The sequence below is a fragment of the Ornithodoros turicata genome, unplaced genomic scaffold, assembly GCF_037126465.1.
Source record: "Ornithodoros turicata isolate Travis unplaced genomic scaffold, ASM3712646v1 ctg00000903.1, whole genome shotgun sequence".
Lineage (NCBI taxonomy): Eukaryota > Metazoa > Arthropoda > Arachnida > Ixodida > Argasidae > Ornithodoros > Ornithodoros turicata.
The window spans coordinates 495,148-518,131 of record NW_026999413.1 but is presented as its reverse complement, the minus strand read 5'-3'; the positions used below and the strand labels follow the sequence as shown (position 1 = coordinate 518,131).

Below are 22,984 nucleotides of genomic sequence, written 5' to 3'. Positions count from 1 at the left end.
GCGAAAACGAAGGCACGGGTAACTCTCGCGTAACCAGTGCCGAGGCGCTTAGCATGGTGCGAACATTAAAGGACTTAATTCCTCTTGGAACATCCGACGGCGTCAGAAGTAGATGTTTGCAATGGACTTCGTTGTCTCGATAAGGTGAGCGACATCGTCGTGTGCAATGCTATCGCGACGAGGCAACAAGCGATTACAGATTTTTTCAAATAAATATGCTTTTTTGAGTGCTCATTTTGTGTTGCGGCCTTACAGTATCATACCACAACGTGGTGCACGCACTTGTTAGCAGCTTAGTGGCAATCTCCTACAATTTCTGGAGGTATTCGTTTAGTACGAATTTCGGATACAACGAACAGATTCGCGGTTCCCGTGAGACTTCGCTATAACGAGGTTCGACTGTACACGCAAGGAAAATCATCGAAAAACTGATTTCACGAACATAAATAAACATCGAAAAAACATACGCGAATCCACCCAAAAATAAACATAAACACAGAACCCTAGTCTCAGCTGAGAAACTCCCATTAATTCTTGGCCAGCACAATGGACGGAGTGCTGACAAAGTCCCTTTATCCCGGATTCGTGAGGGTTTGATAATCTAACGTCCACTTTTTGCTTTGTGGAACGCTAGGAGTCGTGTCTCATGAAGACCGGCTAGCAGCCACATTCCTATATATGTGCACTGACTCGGGCCTGCATTTTATTTCTCACTGGATTCGCACGTTTGTACCACCTGTTTCTCCACCTGTATGTAAATATGTATGTATTTTCTAACAGAGTTAACTAATATATATATATTGATTGATTGATTGTAAATTCGATTGTTGGTGCACCTGAAAAGTCTGTCCCACATAGTTTCTTCCGCACAAGAGGAGAATTTCATAGATGGAGCATGCCTTGTATTGGACGAACTTGGTTTCAAGTTTTTTCTGGCATTTTATTGGGTGCAAGGAAAAAACATGTAACCTTGGCACCTTAATCCTTTGCTCGCAAATGATTAAGGGCAGGACATCAAATTAATCACAAAACAAAATTCATAGAATGTAGAACAGGAGTGGTGTATTGTAGTACACAAAAATTTTGTCAACATATATTAGAGGAACAACCAGATCCATAAATATGAGATTAAAAGAACACTCTGCTAGTGTCAAGAATAAATACGGAAATTTGGTAGAACACCTAAGGAAACGTCATGATTGCGAACCGCTATTTCATAAAACAAAGGTTACATAAAAACAGGAAAGTGGGTGCACTGTTATTTCAAGGAGCCGGAAATATACAAAAAAGAAAAAGAGTGACAACAAATGTGTTAGCGCAGCCTACCAAAAGATAGAAAAGTTCATCTGTAATGGATAAAACTCCAAAACCAGACTTGCATCACGAGAAGAGTGGGGTAAGGCATGGTAGTCGTTTTTAGGGGACAGGTGTACAGGAAATAAAACTTTGTTTGCCAGTATAATGCAGTGTGTGTACATCGTCCTTTCCATACCCCGCACTGGGATTTCAGTGACGCCTCCGAGCCCACGGGTGCTGGCTTTGGCACACAAAAAAGCCGCATTTGGCGCGCAATTTCACAGAATGGCGCACCTCCACCGTATGTATCCCACTGCGTCCCGCGCAATACATCGTGTTTGCAATGCACTTTCGACACTTACTAGCGAATATCGGGGTTCAGGACATCTGGGAACAAGTATCGGCATGTACAGTTAAGTCCTGAATGCTCAATTTCTCGCGCTGTCCTTACATGCCTACACCCTGCGAGCACATGCGATGTTACGCAGTAGCGGAAAGCGTGGAGCGATCCATAGTACAGACGCCGGCAACCCCGGAATCAGCGTCGTCAGCTATGCCTATCCAGAATTAGTTAAAACGTGGTTGTTTAAACACAACTCCCTTGCAAACGAGCCAATATTCTATCGCAGGCACGTGATGTCTCCACATGCTTGGTAAATTTGCACCACCCCTTTAGGTCCAGTACACACACACTTGATACACTAACAGTGCGCTTTATTGTTCACAACTTTTCTTTGAAGTACGACGGGTGTTCAAGTCAAACCGGGACTTTCTGTCTCCTCAGTGTACAAATGGCTCACGCTGTGTATCTTTTTCGTCACACCACGTGGTGGTCCAAAGTTTCTGCAAAACAGAAGACACGTGCTGGACAAGATGGCCGACAACGAGGTGAGAGTGCACATCGAACGGCGAATTGTCATGAAGTTTCTCGTGAATGAAGCCGTAAAGTCATCTGAAATTCACAGAAGACCACTAAAAAGGAAGCCCTGCCACTAAAAAGGAAGGCAAAACGGATGTCTGCACCCAATGACATCAGGTTTCATGGAATTGACCATCTTCCCTTCTGGGGTGAAAGGAGACTAAGATGCAAGTCGTGCCCACCAGAGATGAACTCAATGTCATATTCGTACTGTGTGAAGTGTAAGGTAAAGTTGTGTTACACCAAGAACCGCAACTGCTTTGTCCGATATCACAAGCTTCAATGATGCCCCCAAAACCCATTGGATCACGTGTGATACGTCGCATATCAAAGTGGACGCTTGATGTAAAAAATTCAGGATGGCGTTACTTTGTTTGTAATCACAATCTGTGGAGAATACAACTTGAAAGCAAATTTTCTCTGTGGTTTTTGGTACTTGGGCATTAGAGGGTTAAAGCTTTCTCACGGGCCAACCTTTTGGACCAACTGGTGATGATGCCTCATTGGCGGCCAAGAGCCGCTGCTTTTGTGTTCAAAGACACCAAGCTAAAGCTTGCCTTGACGGAGAATATTGACAGCCGTCAGTCGCCACCAAAATTGGTCAAGGCTGGATCAAGCAGTTGACCCGTGTGAACGACGGTGCCTAAATTGTCACCACCGAAGTTTTTCCCGCGGCTGTTGGACCTCAGCTGTTTCAGACTCGCCTTGTACTCCTGACATTTCCGCATGAGACATGAGTTCTGCCTACAGCAGCAAATGGGTCTACTGTGCAGACTATTTGCACAAGCACAAGAAGAAAAAAAGCCGTACTAAGGACCCCCAGTTCGTGACTCGGATTGGTACTGACGCCCTAAAAGCTGTACTTGGTGCCGAACGTGCAGGTGATATCCGGGAATCCGATATGCTGTGCTGAAACTGCTTTGTGAATTTTCAGAGGTTATGTGAATCACAACAACCTTAAACGTCCACGTCACCCAACACCAGTATGAAAGATGATCCGTTTTCAACGCAAGATGAAGCGATTGATGAAATCAGTCGACTAATAATGTCACAAGGCATCGGCGTGACACAAGTGAGAAAGCGCGAGAAGACCTCTACATCGTACATGAAAAGAAAGCACTATGACGTTTCCCTTCCCGGTACATCGAATACAAACTGCCAGCTGTGCCCAGTGTTGTTGGGAAATATAAGGATGGCCTACCGAGCAAGTCACTGCAACAGTGATGCCAAATTCTTACGTTTCTTCCTGCATCGACGTCAGAGCACGCAGTCCAAGCAATCGTTCTTGAGGCATCCCGATACATGATTAAGAAGTCACAGTAGTTGGTCACGGAAAAAGACATGTGGGCATTGCCTGAGCCATACGAGTGCAGTGCTCTGAAGGAAGATGATTTGGCGGCAGCAACGAGCTTTTATACAGTGGGTGAGCTGGACTGCAAGGTTCAGAGCCCAAGATCAAGAGACGTCGTGCACGTTAAAGGAGGAGGCCAGAAACTCACAAAAGCTAAGAGGTACATGACTTGTTCAATGCGCGAAGCCTACAGAAAATTTAGGAACAAGTATCCAGACATAAGGCTTAGCTTGAGGAAATTTTACTCCATTCGCCCCAAGTGGGTTAGTAATAGCCCATGCAGAGAGGAATGCGTATGCACGTACCATGCAAACTTCGACCTTACCACGACAGCTGCCATCAGGAATTCCGAAGAGGATATATCAACGCAAAGTATCATCAGCATGTGCATGTGTGATGAAACTTCGAAAAAATGTCTTTCTGGGGATTGCGAACAGTGTCCAGGTTCAGAAACACTTGCTAAAGAAAGTCTGGGCATCCAAGATGACCAAGAAATTGATTTTGCAATATGAGAAGCTGAGGAGGACATTACCTGCGCGCGACTTCATTGAAGTACAGTAGAATCTCGTTAATTCGAAATCGCTTAATTCGAACCGCCAGATAATTCAAACTCTCGTCCTGGTCCCGTCCAAACCATGTGTATTTCAATGGGGAGAAACTCTCGGTAATTCGAACAGACGAGCATAAACATCGGATAATTCGACCCGGGTTTTGGCCGCAGCTCCGACCAAAACGGGCCGCGGCCCTCCGTTTCTTTCTGGTTAATGACCTTCCGCGCAGCGCACGTGTCCTTTCTTTCCTAGTTTGTTGTGCTCCTTGAACGCGCTGACCTCCTTGCGACGGGAAATGCGCACGCGAAAACTTGCGCCCTCCCCCTCCGCGCCTCTCTTCTCTCTCTCCTCCCCGTCCTCCTGTTGAGACTACGGAGGGTGGAGGAGCGTTTGCGCGGAGTCATTTGCTCTCGTGACCTTGCGACGATCAACATCGCTCAGCAACTTGCCACAGCTCGTTTTGCCGACTGGAACCATGGCGAGAAGAGGCAACTACGCGGCAAAAGACCTTGAGACAAAGGTGCAGATACTGCGGGATGTGGAACGTGGGCAGGACTCCAAACCGGAGATTGCAAAGAAGTACGGCATAAAGATAGCACACTGTCGACTTGCATCAAGAACAAAGGTGCCATCTTCAGTGCGCACGAGAAAAAAAAACATGGAGCCTTCAAGAAAGCGACTTCGGACGTCAGCTCATCCCGACGTTGAGGACGCAGTGATCACTTGGATCAAGCACGTGCGGAGCCGGAACCTACCGTTGAGCGCCATCATTGCTGCATCGTTGCCCGTTGCCCCATCATTGCTGCAAAAGCGCGAGATTTTGCAAGCCAAATGGGCATCGAGGACTTCACAGCGTCGGAAGGGTGGCTTACACGCTTCAAGGCACGCCATGGACTCACCTTCAGGAGTGCTTGTGGTGAAAGGGCTGACGTCGACGACGCCACGTGTGAGCAATGGTTGTCCGGAAAACTCCGCGAACTCCTGGCATCGTATTCACTGGACAATGTGTTTAATGCTGACGAGACTGCCCTGTACTACAAGCTGCTACCAAACAAGACTATAACCTACAAGGACGACAGCTGTGCCGGAGGGAAGAGGAGCAAGGAGAGAATCACCGTCATGGTATGCGCAAACGCAACTGGCACATAACGGTGCCGTTTGCTTGTGATCGGCAAAGCAAGCAAGCCCCGCTGCTTTAAGGGCATCAGGACATATTCCGTAGACTATAAAGCCAACACAAAAGCTTGGATGACAGCCGAAATCTTCGCAGACTGGGTTCGCACGCTCGACAGGAAATTTGCCTCACAAGGGAGGAAGATTCCCCTGTTTGTAGACAACTGCACTGCCCACTGTGAGGTCCAGGGACTAAAAGCGATTCGCCTGACATTTCTGCCGAAGAATACCACGTCTGTCTTGCAGCCCATGGATTTGGGAATAATCAAGAACCTGAAGACTCTGTACAGAAGACACCTCTTGGAACGGATCCTTTTGTGCTTAGACAACGATAAAGCATACAGCGTCGACCTTCTCGGTGCAATTCACATCCTCGCAACTGTTTGGAATTCCGTGAAGTCTCAAACCATCGCAAACTGTTTTCGCAAATGTGGTTTTGCCGAACCGTTGGTTGCCGAGGGCTCCGCAGACCCACAACTACCCTCTTCCAAGGACGACGATCATCTTTTTAATTACGACGCCACTGTTTTACCCGACGGCGTCACATTTCAAAGCTACGTCAACGTAGACGACGACGTGGAGACGTCTGGGCCCCTGACTGACGCGGACATCATCGACGCTGTGTGCTCCAGCCGAATTCAACCAGACGAGTGTGCGGATCTCAGCGACGAAGATGCAGACGATACATGCCACGAACCAGTGCCTATGCCATGTGCGTCCGATGTGGCATCGGCGCTGGACGCTACAGCGCAGTATTTTTGTTGTGAGGAGAATGCGGACGCTGCGCTTGAACTTGTGCATAAACTGCAAGCTATGCTCACGGAATCGCGCTCCAGGAAACGGGTGCAAGCTCGCATTACGGACTACTTCCAAGCGTGAGTGGCATCGCTTCTGTAAATAAATTTCTGTTGAAGGTATGTGCGAGTCCTGTACTTTCTCTAAATGTGTGTACATCGCGATCTTGCGATTTTCTCTGCTGTAGCACCCGCTTGGCGTTGGGAAGGTGACCACGGATATGGGCATAGTTTCGCGGCAGTAACGATGTGAACTACCGTAAAGACATTCCAGTGCATCAAAAGAGTGAAACCAGTGGCGTGAATGCACCGCGGGCGCGTCCCGAGAAGCTTTAACGCGCTCCCCACGCCCAGGCATCCTTCCATGGGCGCGGCTCCCGTTAGTTCGAACTCCGCTTAATTCGAACAGATATCGCGGCCCCCTCGAGTTCGAATTAACGAGAGTTTACAGTAATTAGAAAGTGGGTTAGCTCCTATATCATCCATGACCACATCAGGAAGGTCCAGAAAGGAGAAGTGTTCTGTAAAGCCAGGACATGTTGTATTTCATTTCGACTTTTCAGAGAATTGGACATTTGTCCCGTCCAAGGAAGTCCAGAGCTACCACTGGCACAAAACTCAAGTTTCGATATTCACATGTGTGGCTACTACGTCAACTTCAACTCACTGTTATGCTGTTGTGTCCGATGACACCCAGCATGATACCGTAGAAACATTGCTTTCTCTTCTCAAGATCAAAGAACATATGGAGGACCACGAACCCCTGTATGGAAGCACTGTATACATCTCTGATGGGGCCAGTGCGCATTTCAAAAACAGATTTCAGCACTATGAGCTCTGACGCAACACAACTGTAAAGAGGTGGCTCTCCTCAGCTCCAGGTCATGGAAAGATGTTGTCAAACATGCTGCAACAATTTTCAACTTGCGCTCTCCAGCAACGGAAGTACATACTATGAAATGTGTGAGAGTTCACTACCGCTGTGTCAAGACATGTCAAAAGCCTGACTTTATTGCACCTCCCCTCGCAAGATGTGAAAACCTTCAGGCAACAAAAAGAAGATGAGTGGAAGAATGTACGTCCAGTGCTTGGCCTTCGTTCTCATTACGTGCAGGAAAAGCAAAGTGAGGCTCCCAACAGTGTAGAGTTGAAGAAGACTCAAGCAGACATCCCACCTCTGTAAACTAGCATTCTCATAATGTGTTTTTCAGAGTTATACAAATTAAAAGTGCATTGCTCTGAGCTATAACCATGTTTTCAACTCGATTTCTCTGAATCGCGTCCGTCTTTGGCGACCGTAACGCCGACCAGCTGTGGGAGAGTACTGCCTAGGGCAGGGGTCGGGAACCCGTGGCCCAGCTGCGCTACAGTTGCAGCTTGGCGCAGACAGAGCACACAACGAAAATCGCGGTGTTTAGCTGGGCGAATTCCTAAAGTAAAAGTGCGCTCTCTATGTTGCCTTTCCTGTGCTTAAAATTAACAAAAGATGTTTGTCGTATTCTCTAAACCATAACTTTGTGAGCGCAACAAGCAAGCTGACAGTATTAGTTGCGCTTGTAGAATGGTCAGCGTGTCATTCAACAGCGATTAATAATTATGGCAGGCTATTTTAGGCTTAATTTTAGAATGGGTTCGAATCTCATCTGCGGCCCCTGGAAAAAAGTCGACGAGGGGGGGTGAAATATGGCCCTTGGAACTGTAGAGGTTCCCGACCCCTGGGCAGCGCGCGTGCACACTGTCACTTTTAAAAATCGTAACATCACTGAAAGTCAAATACGGATCTAAATTTTTTTTCTGTGTGTTAAGAAAGGGTTTCTGCACAACATTTTTGATGGCCATTTGATGGCACTGGCCGAAATGCAGCTAAATCGCGATACCGCCTGTGGTGTGTGTGTGTGTTACAATCTGCTTCGAGCAGATTAACTCTAGAACAATGAAAATGGTATCAACAGATAGGGCACGCAATGACGAAACGAATGGTGGAGGTTTCATTATTCTCCGATAAACGGCGTCAGTACAGGAAGGCTCCGAAAAACTGAGTTTTTCGTGTTTTTTTGCGACTTTGCCATTTTTTTACGAAAAAAGTTTCAGTTACAAATGGGTATGAAGATAGTGCGCTGTCCATGTAGTAGTGAGCAGGTAAAACAAATTGTGGCTCTTAGAACCACATAGTTCTCAATCGAGAAGCCCTTAAAGTAGCCTGAAACGACTGGGCCGCATTTCGACCAGTTTCTTTCTCCCCCTCTCCCTCGAGTTGGGGCCTAAATATAGGTGCATTTTTCATCATTTCCTGTCCCCTGAAGAATATATATAAAAAAAAATGGAGATAGTCAGGTTCCTTGCTTGGTCGAAATTTGCTGGAATTGGCGTGTGTGAACAGCCCGAGATTCCGAACCGTAATTGCAACCAGAGTTCATCACTTTTCACTTATTTATGACTGTTCCTGTGTCACAATGCCTGATTGTGTCACGCTAGTACATCGTCCCAACCTTCAGTGATGGTCACCTACACAGACCGCCCAACACAACATCACAATCTCATGTGATGTTACTCACAATGACATTTCTCGTAGAGCGATAACCCAGCAGGCCTAGCTGGCGTGTAGGCCCAATGGGGGAGGGGGGATAGTGGTGTTGCTGGTTTTGCAGAGCCAAGTGGCTGACAGTACTCTGAAACTCGTTTTTCTAGTGCTCTACCAAGAATCAGAGGTCTGCCAAGAATGAGTAAACAGTCCACCTGGTGGTATAACTGAGACCTATGCATTAAACGGTCACACAAAAAACTTGGCCGTGGTGGTAAAATATTCAGAAACTCCCCACTTTGCATTAGCTTTCCTAAATGAACCAGAAGCAAGGATGAATGCACTGCTGAGAGTGTAAGTCACATAATTGGTCTTCAGTCTGTTGTATTGAGCTCTTTACGAGATTGTGTTCATCGTGCATGTGCCGAAAAATCATTTGATTGTACTTCTTATGACAGGTGTCTGCAAAAGTGTAGAAAATGTAGAAAATCACTTACTTGGCTGGTTTCCCCCGCTTTGCTGCCACAACTGTGAGAGGTCTTGCACTGTCTACATCCAACACCGCTAAAGGTGGAACATAGCCAGGGATAGCTGGATGGAGAATGCATCTGAATGTCAATTACTGTGTGCATTTCAAAGTTTCAAAACAAGGCTCAGATTTCACAGCATCGGCAGTTGGTACTGCTATAATGATTTTTTGCAAAGGGGAAGGCCTGGATGGTGTTTCTAGAAACACACATGTGCAACAAAATCCCAAATACATCCCCAATCGCATGCCCCATAGCAAAGGCAATGTACAAAGCCATCGCACACAGTACTCCAGAATGTTTAGTTTTGTATGTGCATACATGACAAATCAGTAGTAATGAGTAGTAGTCACATCTGAATTGCTTTTCCCGTAGCCATGATTACAGTGCTAGATACCGTACTTTTCTCACATAATTATAACTAACTTTTGTGGAGGGCACCTTCTTCCAATATATGTAGTACTCAATACATTGACAAGTCTTCCAATTCCATGCATGAAAGATTCTATAGACACAAGGAAGATGTAATAAAGAAATGTCCAACTTCCATATGTGCACGTTTGTACCTCCCTAATCTAGCTTCATAGATGACTACAAGCACCAAAATGAAAGGTCCTTGACTGCTAAATTCACCTACTGTTAACATATTCAAGGACATCTACAAGTGTTTTCCTTCATTGTTCTGTATACATGACCAAAAAACCACAAAGAAGCGGTGGGTTACAAAAAATCTTCCCAAGATGATAAAGAAAAGAAAGAACATCTTTTCAAAGTTCATTTAAAGTTATGACCTTGTTCTTTTGGGGAAATATTGAGAGTTGAAGTAATTCAAGAAATCTCTATATATGTCCCATGTGACACAATTTGGAGATCCCAGGAATTACCCCAGAGCTCTTTCCAGGACAATATGTCAAGTAGTAGGAAGGGCTACGAAAGAACGAATGATTAGCATATCTGACGATGGTAAATCCCATATGGGCAAAGAATCCGAAGGTAAGCTTAAAAACTATATCAGCCACAGCCCCAAAAGTCATGTAGTGTGACCGTGTAGTGTGACATGAAGTAATGTGACCAGACATCCAGTTTGCAGTCGTGGTCCCACTGTCCAACCAGCATGCTTGGGAACGGTGTTTTGTCCCACTTATGACTGGAACAATCCACGAATGAAAAAAAAGAAAAGAAAAGAAATGGAAAGAAAGGTGCTAAACAAGGGTTTTCTACTGCCACGTTGCCCTCATCCAGCTCACATCTTTCCACGATCTAACCAATGGAGGTATTATGCTGTGCTGGATAGCCATCCCTTTGACAGTACTTCATGCCCACACATGCCTCCACACGCTTTGCTCATCCAGCTGCATCGGTGGAAGAACAATGGACTTATAATGATATAATGATCAATCATCACGACACTGAGGATAATGACGAAATGGAAGTGCAAGTTCAGTATTTCAGTGAGTTCGGGGCAAGATTTTCAGTTCATATCTGCACAAGTATGAGGCGACAGTAAACAGCATACATTCTGTTCAAAGTATTTACTGTGTGCGCTTTGCAGTACGAAAATTGCGAACTGTAATAACAGTTAACCTCTACGTCTCAAATTAAATACAAAAGACAGAATACAATAAGCACAACAACCCATGCCCAAGACTTGCACACACCTTTTAGATTGTCCTGGTTAGTGTTCAGTTAAACACACTTCGCAAGTTCCTACACAAACCATAAATAAACCAAACAGAATACAAACTCAAAGGCAATGACATATAACAGCATTGGGAATTGGCAAACTGAAATATATTTGATTTGCTGGCGGACAGCATTTGATTGCTGCCAATAGTTTGGCATGACAGTTGTCTACGCCTTTTGGGCAGCTGAAAAAAGGAGAGTTTTCTAGGTCAGGCACAAACAGTATCTGGAGCACTTCAAGAACATTTATTCTTGACAGGTGCTTAATGGCTTTCTTGAAGAAAGTGACTAATACATCTGATAAGGCGAGGAATTCTGGCTTTCTATGGTGCATGTGCAGGATGTATCTATTGACAAAAAGAAAGGAAACAAAAGAGATGTCAGCTAGACACTGCGACGACTTGCTATTCCAGAAAAAGGAAAAAAAGAGATAAAGATAGTAAACATAGCTCTCAAAAGTCCAAAAGCATCTTATGCCATCGCCACCACTCATCCATTTCTTGTTGTCAAAATTTGTCAAAATCCTGAATATGCTAGGATGCCTTATAACTTGTGCTTTATATGAGTGGTAAAACATGCAGATAAAAAGAGGCCCATACAGGCCAGAAGCAGGGTTGCAAGAACATGTGATTGTTGACAAAATCAACAAAATCAAATTAATTTGATTTGAATCAGGTTTATTTGATATTATAAAAGTCTCCCTGAGTTACCATTTTTCTGATGATGGTGAAGTATGATAATGCAATTGGTATGGAGACATGGTAATAATATATAGGCATATGTCTCCTTCATAATGTGCACTGTAAACTCCAAATATCTGAGCAAAATGTTTCAGACGAAGCTTAATTGGATGAACATGCACCTGTGAATCTGGTGTGTTTTTTGCACAACACCTAACGCGAAAACTGCCAGTAACCAAACCCACTGGATATCTGAGAATCCACAGGTTCCCTGTAGGAAAGTAGTTTTTTTTTTCTGTATTGACCCTCCAAGCAGACCACACCATTCTTATTCATAACTGCTTTCTGTATGCTTTATTTCAACAAATATTTATTAAAATTAAGAGTAAAATTAATTGTATACTCCCTACAAAAATTGCAAAAAGCAAAAAGTTACAGGACGGTTACGACTTGTGTAACGTGAAATTCAGTGTCCGCTGTATGTGTGGTGAAATGAGGCGACATGAAAGTATGGCGACAAATTTATTTAAGCATAATGAGTATTGATTTGTGGTCGCTGAAATGGTTGGCAAGGTGAGTGACATCCTGAATGAGAGTGCTGTTCTGGAACACCAGGTCTATGCATGAGCCACGTCTAGTTGTGGGTTGGCGGATGTCGGAGCACAGCGGAAAGTGCAGTTGTTTGGACGTTTCATTGGCAAAGAACACTGCTTTCCTAAGTGATATGTCCAAACAACTGGACCTTCCGCTGTGCACCGAGTCTGGAGGGCACAGGTCGGCATTTCCTGAAAAATCCCTTCAACATCACATCATGTCCGGCCTTTCCGACAGCCCATCACATCATAATACATCGTTCAACATCACAGACCATCACATCATTACCCATCATTTGACATCACAGCTCATCATATCACAGGTCAGAATTCAACTTCAGAACTCGTTCTGAATCCAATTCCATTTTGAAGATAGACTTGAAGCTAAACACCAGGGACCGATTATGAGACCGAAGGCCTTGGATACTGAGCAGCATGCCTGCATTCAGCGACGACATGGCTTTTACGACTGTGCGCTGGCACCTGGGCAGATTTCATCTTCCATTAGGGTGGCAGCCGTTTACAGTGGCGTTCGTAAACTGAACACGCATTGTGTTGTGGTGGTGTCATAATGGTAGGTGAGGCGCCTGCCCGCTGCTCGGAGCAAGCCTTGGTGGGGTGGGGGTAAGGGCAACGCCACCTAGATACAGGAGGCCTGTTCATTGCCTCCTCTCTTCCCTTCGGTTACGAGTCAGAATTTGTCTGCTACTGTGATTCACCGTTCTCTGAATTCTGCCAGGTGCTCACCTGGAACATACAGATCTAAATATTTAGACAAAAAGTTCAAAACGCTTTCCAGAAAATCAGTTTTGAGAGAGATTGAAGAATTTTTGCACTTTATTTCTAAGCTTTCCCATTTAGTATGCGGAGACGTTCAATAACAAAGGCCATTCTTTTCGCCTGCACCTCCTGAACTAGTTCAAGTGCAACCCTCTCACATTCTTTTCATCATAGACTTCACATGTACCGTATTTTCACGCGTATTAGCCGCATTGCAGATAAGCCGCAGGACTCGTTTTTAGATACATTTTGAAAATGTTTTTGCAGATAAGCCGCACTCGCAGATAAGCCGCGGGTAATACGACGCGACGCTTTGTGCGCTAAACCAGTGATGCACAAACAAAATCAATAGAGACGCTCAACGCTCGTTGAAGCCGTACTCCCTGCCAGCTGCCCTATTCCCGTACTGGTCCGCGACGTCGACGACTTTTAGTTTGAAGCCGCTGTCGTAGCTGTGCCTCCACGTTGGAGCCATGCCTTACCTATAACTGCCGTGCCCGTGTCCCCGAATGCTGCTGCTCTGGTCAAATGAGAACTGACGCTTAGCTGACCACGTTTTATCCTAATGTCAGGTGTATTGAACCCTTCCTGTGGGTCTGCCGACAAAGGAGACCGCAGGGAAGGCCATAAACCCTGTGGTCCACATTCCGGTGTATAATCGGTGTATCCACATAATGTATAACAAGGGAGGTCACTTCTAGTGTTCTACTAAGATCGGATTGTGCCCTTGTTGCATGTTTTTCGTGGATTGACGAGTTAGTGGTGTTCCAGGAGATATTTAATCACTGTCACCCCTTTTGTTAAAGCTGCGTGGGGGAATGTATTCGGAAGGTCAGTCCACTCGAATGTGGACCCGCCCCTGTTCGGTATTGTTCGTGCACTGGCAGGGCGGTCCTGCTCCGAAAAACATGAGGCACTGTCGGTCCTTTCGTTTAATCCGGGGTATGGGGAAAATACAAGGGAAAAATAGCCACCAGATAAGCCGCACCCGCGGATAAGCCGCAGAGCGTCCGCGAAAAAAAAAAAAATTGCGCATAAGCCGCGGCTAATACGCGTGAAAATACGGCATTTGAGAACTGGTGCAGCACGAGTGAACCTACTAGGCCATTCTTTTCGAACGAAGAGTGAATGAAAGAAAAGAATGCGAAAGGGTTGCACTCCTTGAACTAGTTCAGGAGGTCCAGGCAAAAAGAATGGCCTTAGTATCTAGCTGGTGTTGGTAAGGGCACCCTGGCTGTAGTGCTGTACTGAAAGCACGTACGTAAATGCTGGGTGGAAGTCTCGCTGCTCGCCAGAAGTCGGCCATGCTCAGAGATAGCTCTGCGTGCACTGGCACTGGGTTGAGACAACGACGGTGGACGGAATGTGCCAGTAGAGGATGATGGGGAGAATCGTGACACAGCCCGTTTTTCTGCATTGGGTATTCACGAAGCTAATTTTTTCCTACTCGGGCAGTTTCAGTGTGCTACGTTTTGAATTGTGGCTTTGAAATTTGCGTCTTGCAAATATGTAATAATTAGACAGCGAATTTTTATCTAAATACATAGTTTTTCTCTCGTGATATACAGGGTGCGGCATTCAAGTGTGCCACATTTCCGTCACTTCATAAGAAAAGAAGATAAAGTCCAACTCGCCTGAAATTCTGCATAGTGAGAGACATTTTCCTGAAGTTTTTTTAGCATTCCTTGCAGACATCGTCTGTTTTCACACACAGGAGATAAAAATTGTTCGCACTTTTGACCCCATGCGTTTTCTATGGCCTATTCCCAGTTATCTTGGGGACACGTCATTGGCGAACCGCATTTCACAACGAGTTTTGCCACATCACACACAGGTGGCGCAAGGCACCAAGCAAAACCAAAACTCTGAGTAAGAGGAAGGTAGTCAGCATGCAGTTTATTCTCCTTTTCACTCTTTTTCCGCACTTTTTTTTCAGTCGTCAGGAGAAAAAACTAAAACGAAAAAGCAAATCACAATTACCAGAAAGTGTAAAAGTCTGAATTTTTGTCCGCAGAGTCATGCGGCTCGTGTCTTTCTTGGCTTCAAAATGGTTCAATGTGATTCCCCTTCACAGAGACACACTTTTTAAGCCGGCGGATGTAACTGTCAAATACGTGGGCTCGCATGCTGTCTGTTATTGTGTCGAAGGCTTGACTGATGCGGGTCTTCAATGTGTTCATGTCCTTATACCTGTCCTGGTACACAAAGGGACCTGACATAACCCCATACGAAAAAAATCACAAAGGGTGAGGTCTGGGGAGCGTGGTGACCAAGGCATGTTCCTCAAACCGCGCCCCATCCACTCTCAGGGAAAGTCTCATCGAGCCATCTCCTGACCGTCAGTGCAAGGGAGAGTGTCCTGTATAGAAATGCAGACTTTCTGCATATTCCGTGCTTCGAGCTCAGGCGAAAACTCATCGCTCAGCATTTGCAAGTATCTCGACGCTGTAACCGTCCCCTCAAAGAAGAACGGGCCCACAATCTCTTCGTGCCAAATGCCACACCAAACTGTAACCTTTCAGTGTGCATGGTGTGTTCAACAACAAAATTTGGATTATGGGGTGACCTATACCGGCAGTTGTGCCAGTTTACACGCCCATCCAAGTGAAACACGGCCTCGTTACTGAACGCGAGGAACGGCAGGTGCATGGCGTTGTATTTGATATATTGAATTTCCCCCGTGCAAACTGCAGCAGTCTTTCTCGGTACCCAGAAAGAAGAGCCCGCATGGCCACGGCCTTGTATGGATGCCTGTTGTGTTGCTTCAGGACCCTCCGAATGCTCCTTTCCGACACTTCAAAAGGGCGTGCGGACCTCCTTGTTGAAATCAGAGGGCTGAAGTCGTTAACTGCGAGGACAGCATTGGTTAAATCATCTATGAGACGTCATTGATTGCAATTTCGTTTTTTGTCAGTCATGCTTACGGACTGCACGAATCGTTCGCCCATATCAGAATCGTGTGTCGGCTCAGAGGTTTCCTCTTAAAATTGGTTCGGATCTTCTTCCGAACGTCCATTACACTGTGGAGCGTATAGAAGAGCTGCACAGTAGCCGCGCGTTCTGCCTCAGTAAATGGCTTCATCGTATGATGCAAAAACTCACAGGGGAAAAAGTTTTGTACTGCAGATAAGAGATTTTCGAGGGAGACGAAATGCAACGACAAAATGCAGACGTGAATCGTAGCAGACGATAAAAATGTGCTTCGACCCCGCTCAGAGTTTTGGTTTCGCTTGGTGCCCTGCACCACCTGTGTGTGATGTGGCGAAACTCGTTGAGAAGTGCGGTTCGCCAACAAAGTGTCCCCAAAATAACCGGGAATAGGCCATAGAAAATGCATGGGGTCAAAAGTTCAAACAAATTTTATTTCCTGTGTGCGTGAACAGACGATGTCCGCAAGGAATGCTAAAAAAACTGCAAGAAAATGGTTCTCACTGTGTAAAATTTCAGGCGAGTTGGACTACTTCTTTTCTTATGAAGTGACGGAAATGTGGCACACTTGAGTGCCGCACCCTGTAGTGTCGCATTTGCACTATAAGAACACTTCTGTTTGTGGTTTGGGACCGATTAAGAGGGTTCTATAGCGCATAGAAATGCATATTTTGTCCATTATGGCATATTAGACACGAAATTGCGGGCATAATGCATATTTTGGGATATTTCCTTTTGCTCCAAATACCTTTTCTCTCTTTCCTTTCTTAATTTTTTTGCTATATTTCCAGATGGCCAGGTGTGAGCTTTCTGTTCGTTTTCCCTTTGGAGGTTTACTGGCTTCGGGAATGCTTAGGTCCTCTTTCGCGAGAATTTCAGTCACAGCATAATAATATTATAATAATAGTAGTATAACAATTATTGATGTTTCAGTAGGATGCGGTGTTCAGCCCCACCCTGGCTACTCCACTGCACGAAGCATTAGAAGCAAACATTCAAAAGATATAGTTAAAAACGATAAAACCCTCAGTGCAGGGAAAGACGAGCATGGAACACAAAAATGATGAGGACACAGCACTGAATGCCAACCAACCAAGTGAATCACCAAGTGAATCACTAAGTGAAGTGACCAAGTGAATCACCAACCAGCCCAAGTTTTAACCGTTTTTCAAAATGTATATTGCTACAGTGCTCAAGGCTTGCACCTTTGCAGCATGGCGAGCATGCTCGCTCTGCTGCGCTGGCTCCTTGAAGACGAGCGGCGTTCGCATTTCAACAACTGCCGTCCTCGGTAGCTCAGCCACGAACGTGTTGGCGTGCTGCGCACAAGATCACAGCCGCAATTCAAGCCGAGCACGGTAGCAGTGTGTGTGTAGCACATTGCTTCCAGCATCGTGTCTCAAAGGTTTTTGGGGTATGTCAAAAGGACTCCAGGTGGTCGAAATTATTCACAGACCTACCTTGCAGCACGTGCAGCATTTCACCACGCTGATGCCCATTACGTGCATATTTATACACTCACATTATATTATTATTCAATCTGCACAGTGGTGCAGTGCTAAAAGTGCCAAAATTTATGTTTATGGTGTATGCTTTCCTTGTTGCATGCTGTAAATGGCGACTTTATTATTTTACCACATGATCCCTAATAAAGCACTCAAATTTTGTCAAAAATTCACTGACGTCGCAGTTCGCACCAACAACAACGAAAAACAATTCTTGTGATACAGTCAAACTCCTTTATAGCGAACACATTTTTAACGAAAGTACCACTACAGCAAATTTTTTTTGCGGTCCCGCTGGAGCCTATAGGTCCAATAATAGACATCCTTTTTAACGAAAATACCTTTACTGCAAATTTTTTTTGCTGTCCCCTGAGTTTCGTTGTAAAGGAGTTTGACTGTACAAAGCACTTTTTTCGAAGTGCACATTCAGCGCATATTTTTGATGCATAGTTGCTTGCATATTTCTGGAGTCTTTAGTACATATTTATCTGCGATTATATTATCATCAAACAAAGCTGTCACGTTATTTCAAAACATAATTTTGTGCGGAAGTATGGTGTGCTCCAGTTGCCCAAAACGACATCAGGCACTTGACGACATCATTTTGTTCACATGCCAGTGACCTACCCAGAGTTCATACTGCACAATACCCGTCCCATTTTTTCATCTACTTGCTCATTTGCACAGGCAACATATATGTTTCGGTGCTAGCAGTAACAAAAAGAAAAACGAGCGTCAGAAGACAGATTTACATAACCAAGATAACAGCAAGAACGCATCACTTCTTTGCGCGCTGGAGCCCGCCTCCACACCACACCTGCTCTGAAGCGATGCAGAATAAATAGCACGAGAGCACCAACATCAACCCTCATCTCCTGTCCCTTACGGATGCCATCCAAGTGCAGTGCCACCAAGCCCCCGACTCAAGTACAACGCTGAACAGCAAGCCCTTCCAGTCCCGTTTCATACACTCGATATAACAACCCAAACGTGGCACGCCTTTATCCTGAAGCCAACTCCACACCACAGTGAATACATCTGTGATGCAAAACTAATAGCGCTAGAGCGCGAAGGTCAATCCTCTCCCCTGCTCCTTAATGATGCCATCCATCCAAGTGCAGCCCCGCCCCACTAACCAAGACCCCGACTCCGAAGTGTGAATACAATGCTGAAAGGCAAACACCCCTCCCCGTCCGACCCACCCACCCACCCACCCACCGGAAGCAAGGTCACGCATACGACTGGTACCTTCCCGCTATCAGTAAACTCAGATTGTCACAAGACATGAGGACAGTTCACTGAAACTGGGGCTCATTATTCATGTTTAGTCAAAGCATACATCTATGCAGTTCCCAGAAACAACAGCAGGTTGTCTTCCTTGTGTACATGACACCCAAAAAACTATTTTCCACAAGCATGCCTTTCCAGATGGAAATTTGGAGAAAAGCTGCTGGGTTGAGTAAGTCATTCACAGCTTCCATTCCATGATTTTGATCACTACAAAGAAGTGTTTTCTCTGATGATGGCTTTTTATGCTTGACTACAGTTAGTTCTGCACCACTTCAGTACCCAATGGCTGCTTCTGTAGCACTGTCACTCATTAACAGCCTTCGAACTGGAAGTTACAGTAAAAAGTTTCAGCAAGTTGAGTTACATGCAGTGGGCACACAGAACATCAATAACTAATGGATAGTTTAGCAGTTGTAGTCATGTCACACCTTTCATTTTCACTATTTTTACCCTTCTAACTGAGAATGAACGTCTCTTTTTTATTCACCTGAAAAAAAAAAGAAAAGAAAAACCTAATAAAGACATTTCACCCGATCAGACCATGTTTCCTGTTGACAAGATAACACCAGATTTCTACGCCCCAAATTTTGAGAAAAATAAAACCCGAAAACATCTGGCTCAATGTAAACATTAGGAATGGGCCAAACAAATCTGCAAATGCTCGAATATTAGGCAGGGATTTGAGATTCAGGGATCTGAATCCCAGTGCCCAAAAAGGCGAATCAAATATTTCGAATCCGCGGACTACATTTGTTTGTTTCTTTTTAAAATTGGCACTTGGCAATTGAGTCTGCCGAGAGCCTGATTGGCCTCTGTCTTCATAGTTTTTGACTGATTGTAGAATCAGCTGGGATTACACATTTTTGTATAAATGTGTTCGTAAGATTTTGGATACGACATCTGTAATCAGCTTGCTGAATTTTCATGCACTGACTCACATTGTCCGAATTATGTCCCTGTTTTATGTCGATGATGCTGCAGCACGTCAGTCACCCACGCGACATATCTAGACATCTTCTAATTGTGTGTCAGGTCATGTTGACCCATTTCACTCATCTCGTAGCCATTTCAGACAGGAGGTTCCCTATTACTTCAAGCTGTGACTTGGTGCACTGCTGCATAGGCACTGCTGTTTGCAGGCACCTTATTCAATAAAGTATTATTGTAATTTACTCCCACTAGGGCTCTGTGAGTAGCAGGATTTTCTAGCTCAAGTCAAGTTTGAGTAATACCAAACCACTGTTGCGAGTATAGAGCTGAGTTCGAGTACTTGGCGTTCCGTTAAATGATAGGCAACGCTTAGAAGCAGGAATATAGATATAAAACTATTAGGGCTGTGCGAGTTCTCGAAATTTCGAGTTCGAGTTGAGTCGATCTCGTACTCGACTCGAACTCGACCTGACAAATGATGACTCGTCAACTTTCGAGTACTCGATATCATTTCGAGCTCGCGTTAGATCCACATTAAAATCCATCACATGTAAGATATAACCTGTCCCAACGATTCCACCATTTTGGAAACACGCATTTGGCGCAGCCGTGATCGGCAGGGGTATCATTCGTTGTGTTCGTAGGCCTCGGCGGCGGTGGCTATGAATGTAGTGACCTGGTCAGCGCATGAAGACATCAATTGTTCTCAGTCGTCGGTTTCGCACTGTTGTAGGTGGACGTGCATGTGTGTTGTGCTTCTTGTTTCATCCTAATTTCCACATGGAGGTAAGTAATTTTAGTTCCTTGATGTTTGTACTCCCGAATTTTTAGTGAAACATTCGCGCCCTGTTTGAGCTGTTGTGAAATCAGCTAAATAAGTTCAATTTCGGAAGATTTACAGGCAACAGTGGCCGAATGATACTCCGATCAAATTTGGACAATCAAAAAACGTATATCTGTTCTCATATAGTCTTCGATAGCTTATAAATAGCCTCAGTGAGTGATTTAACGTGTGATACAGTTAGAATTTAGGGCTCAAAGCCCTGCAGTGAAGCAGCAGTTACGAATGATACCCCTCAGGTTTTAAGCGCAGATCAAATTACAACAGCGGAACGACGTTTTCCTGTTCTCGTGCAGCTTTCGATAGCTTATACAAGCCTCAGTGAGTGATTTAACGTGTGATACTGTTAGAATTTAGGGCTCAAACCCCTGCAGTCAAGCAGCAGTTAATGATACCCCTCAGGTTTTAAGCGCCGACCAAATTACAACAACCGAAAAATGTTTTCCTGTTCTCGTGCAGCTTTCAATAGATTATACAAGCCTCAGTGAGTGATTTAACGTGTCATACAGTTAGAATTTAGGGCTCAAAACCCTGCAGTGAAGCAGCAGTTACGAATGATACCCCTCAGTTTGTAAGCGCCGACCAAATTACAACAACCGAACGACGTTTTCCTTTTCTCGTGAAGCTTCAGATAGCTTATACAAGCCTCGGGAATGATTCAGCATGTGATACAGTTAGAATTTTGGGGCTCAAAACCCTGCGGTCAAGCAGCAGTTACGAATGATACCCCTCAGGTTTTAAGCGCTGATACAATACCAACAACAGAACAGTTTTCCTGTCATCATATAGCCTTCGATAGCTTATAAAAGCCACAGTGAGTGATCTAACATATGATAGTCAGAATTTAAGGCTCAGAAACGCACAACCAAGCAGCGGTGTCGAATGATACCACTCAGGTTTTAAGCTCCGACCCCATTTGAACAACCAAACGTTTTCCTGTCCTCATATGGCCTTTGATAGCTCAGAAATGCCACAGTGAGTGATCAGGTGGTTTACTTTTCAAAAATTGTAAAGGATTTTATAAACGACACTGCCAAAATTTAAGGCTTGCAAATGATGATTACGGAGAGTGAAATGCTATCTAGCATGTTAAAAGCTGCAAACTTGAAGCTTTTTGTTGCCTAAATACATTTATTTCTGTTGTTTCCAGGTGGAACCCGTGTAGCTGACCAGAAAGGCCAGGACTGTCAGATGCCGTACATGAATTGGGTATGGGATAGAAAGAGAAGTATTGGGATTCTATTGGAGAATTTGCATATCCCTGCTTATGCTAGTCCTCACTAGGTCAACCAAAGCAGACACCCAATTGTTCTCGTGCTGAGCTGACAGATTTGTAACTGACACTCTTTACTTATAATTCTCAGTAATTTCACACTACTCACAATTATGTTTTACTTTCAGTTCAAGTTCTTCAAACAGAGCTGACCCAGCAGAAGGACTCTGGTGGTATACTGTAATCAAGTGCGCCACTCCCACGGGATTATTGCATTGGCCTCTTGCATTCATGCCTGAGTGCTGTCCAGGACATCCCACAGGCACCAGCTGCGTGACGATGCCCCACCCCACGGATTGTCTTATGCCAACAGCGTGCTCCCGTATGGAACTATGGACACTAGAAGATGGACTGTGGACATGCTAAGGAATTCTTCAGTAGCTTCATGGTGCACTGGAGAAGAAACAGCAGACCTGGATGAAGTAAACAAACGGCCCTTATCAGGGCCACCATATGTCTGCCACAATGGCTAGCGTTCTGCCGAGAGAACAAACCCTAATGGTGATAGAAGATCACTGAACTAACCATAACTCAAGCTCGATGGCTACAACAGTGCTGATAGAAAGCAATCATTGCAGTTGCAAATGCCATACATTTTGTTAAGCACTGTATTTTTGATGACAGCAATACTTAGAGTTGAAGGAGTCGTGTTCTGCCACTTTTTGGATGGTCAAAGTATGCATCACAGAACATATTGCTAAGGTGAACAGTATGTGGAACAGACTATAAGTCCTGTTATTCATTCGCACAGAAAATATGAAGCAGAAAATGTCGAGGTTGTTGCTAGAGACCTGTACTATGCCTGTTATATGTCTTTTGCGAAAGCTATCACTGATTCTCGACAAAAGTGATGTGGAGAATGTACTAGACGCCTCGATTTTTACCCCTTTCTCTCCGTACTGTAAAGGTAGTTCTTTTTGTGTAGTCCAATAATACGAAAATTTGAAAAAAGGTGTTTGGGTGTACTTGACATAATTGTGTGCCAGTCTATATCATTGAACCTTCGTGGCACTGAGGACAAAACTTTACGAGACAGTATACTTGGGTCCGGAGAACACCATTGGAGTCACAGGGCACATTGATTTTAGACCACATCATGGAGGGCCACAAGGAAAAGAAACGACTGTAGTTACCACAAAACTTTGGTATATCATACATAACATTGTACACAAAAACAGGACCGACATAGTTATTGTGGAGCCCGATAGTGTGCACAATTCATTACAGAAAAACACCAAAAATTAATGGCTTACTAGGCTAACGCCAATAAATGGGTGGACTTTCAAAGAGAGTGCTGAAAGTATGAAAAACTATTCAGTTTATTGAGTGTATTGAGTTTATATATACGT

General features: G+C 44.7%; 1 protein-coding gene across 4 annotated transcripts in view; it reads right to left on the bottom strand.

The window, feature by feature from the left end:
• Positions 1-22,984, bottom strand: part of LOC135375593 (Fanconi anemia group D2 protein-like) — a 339,045-nt gene that overhangs the window by 164,594 nt on the left and 151,467 nt on the right. For all 4 annotated transcript variants that reach the window (XM_064608269.1, XM_064608270.1, XM_064608271.1 and 1 more), the window contains exon 24: positions 9,103-9,196. In XM_064608269.1, the coding sequence (XP_064464339.1) occupies positions 9,103-9,196 (94 nt within the window). The remainder of the gene's footprint in view (positions 1-9,102; positions 9,197-22,984) is intronic.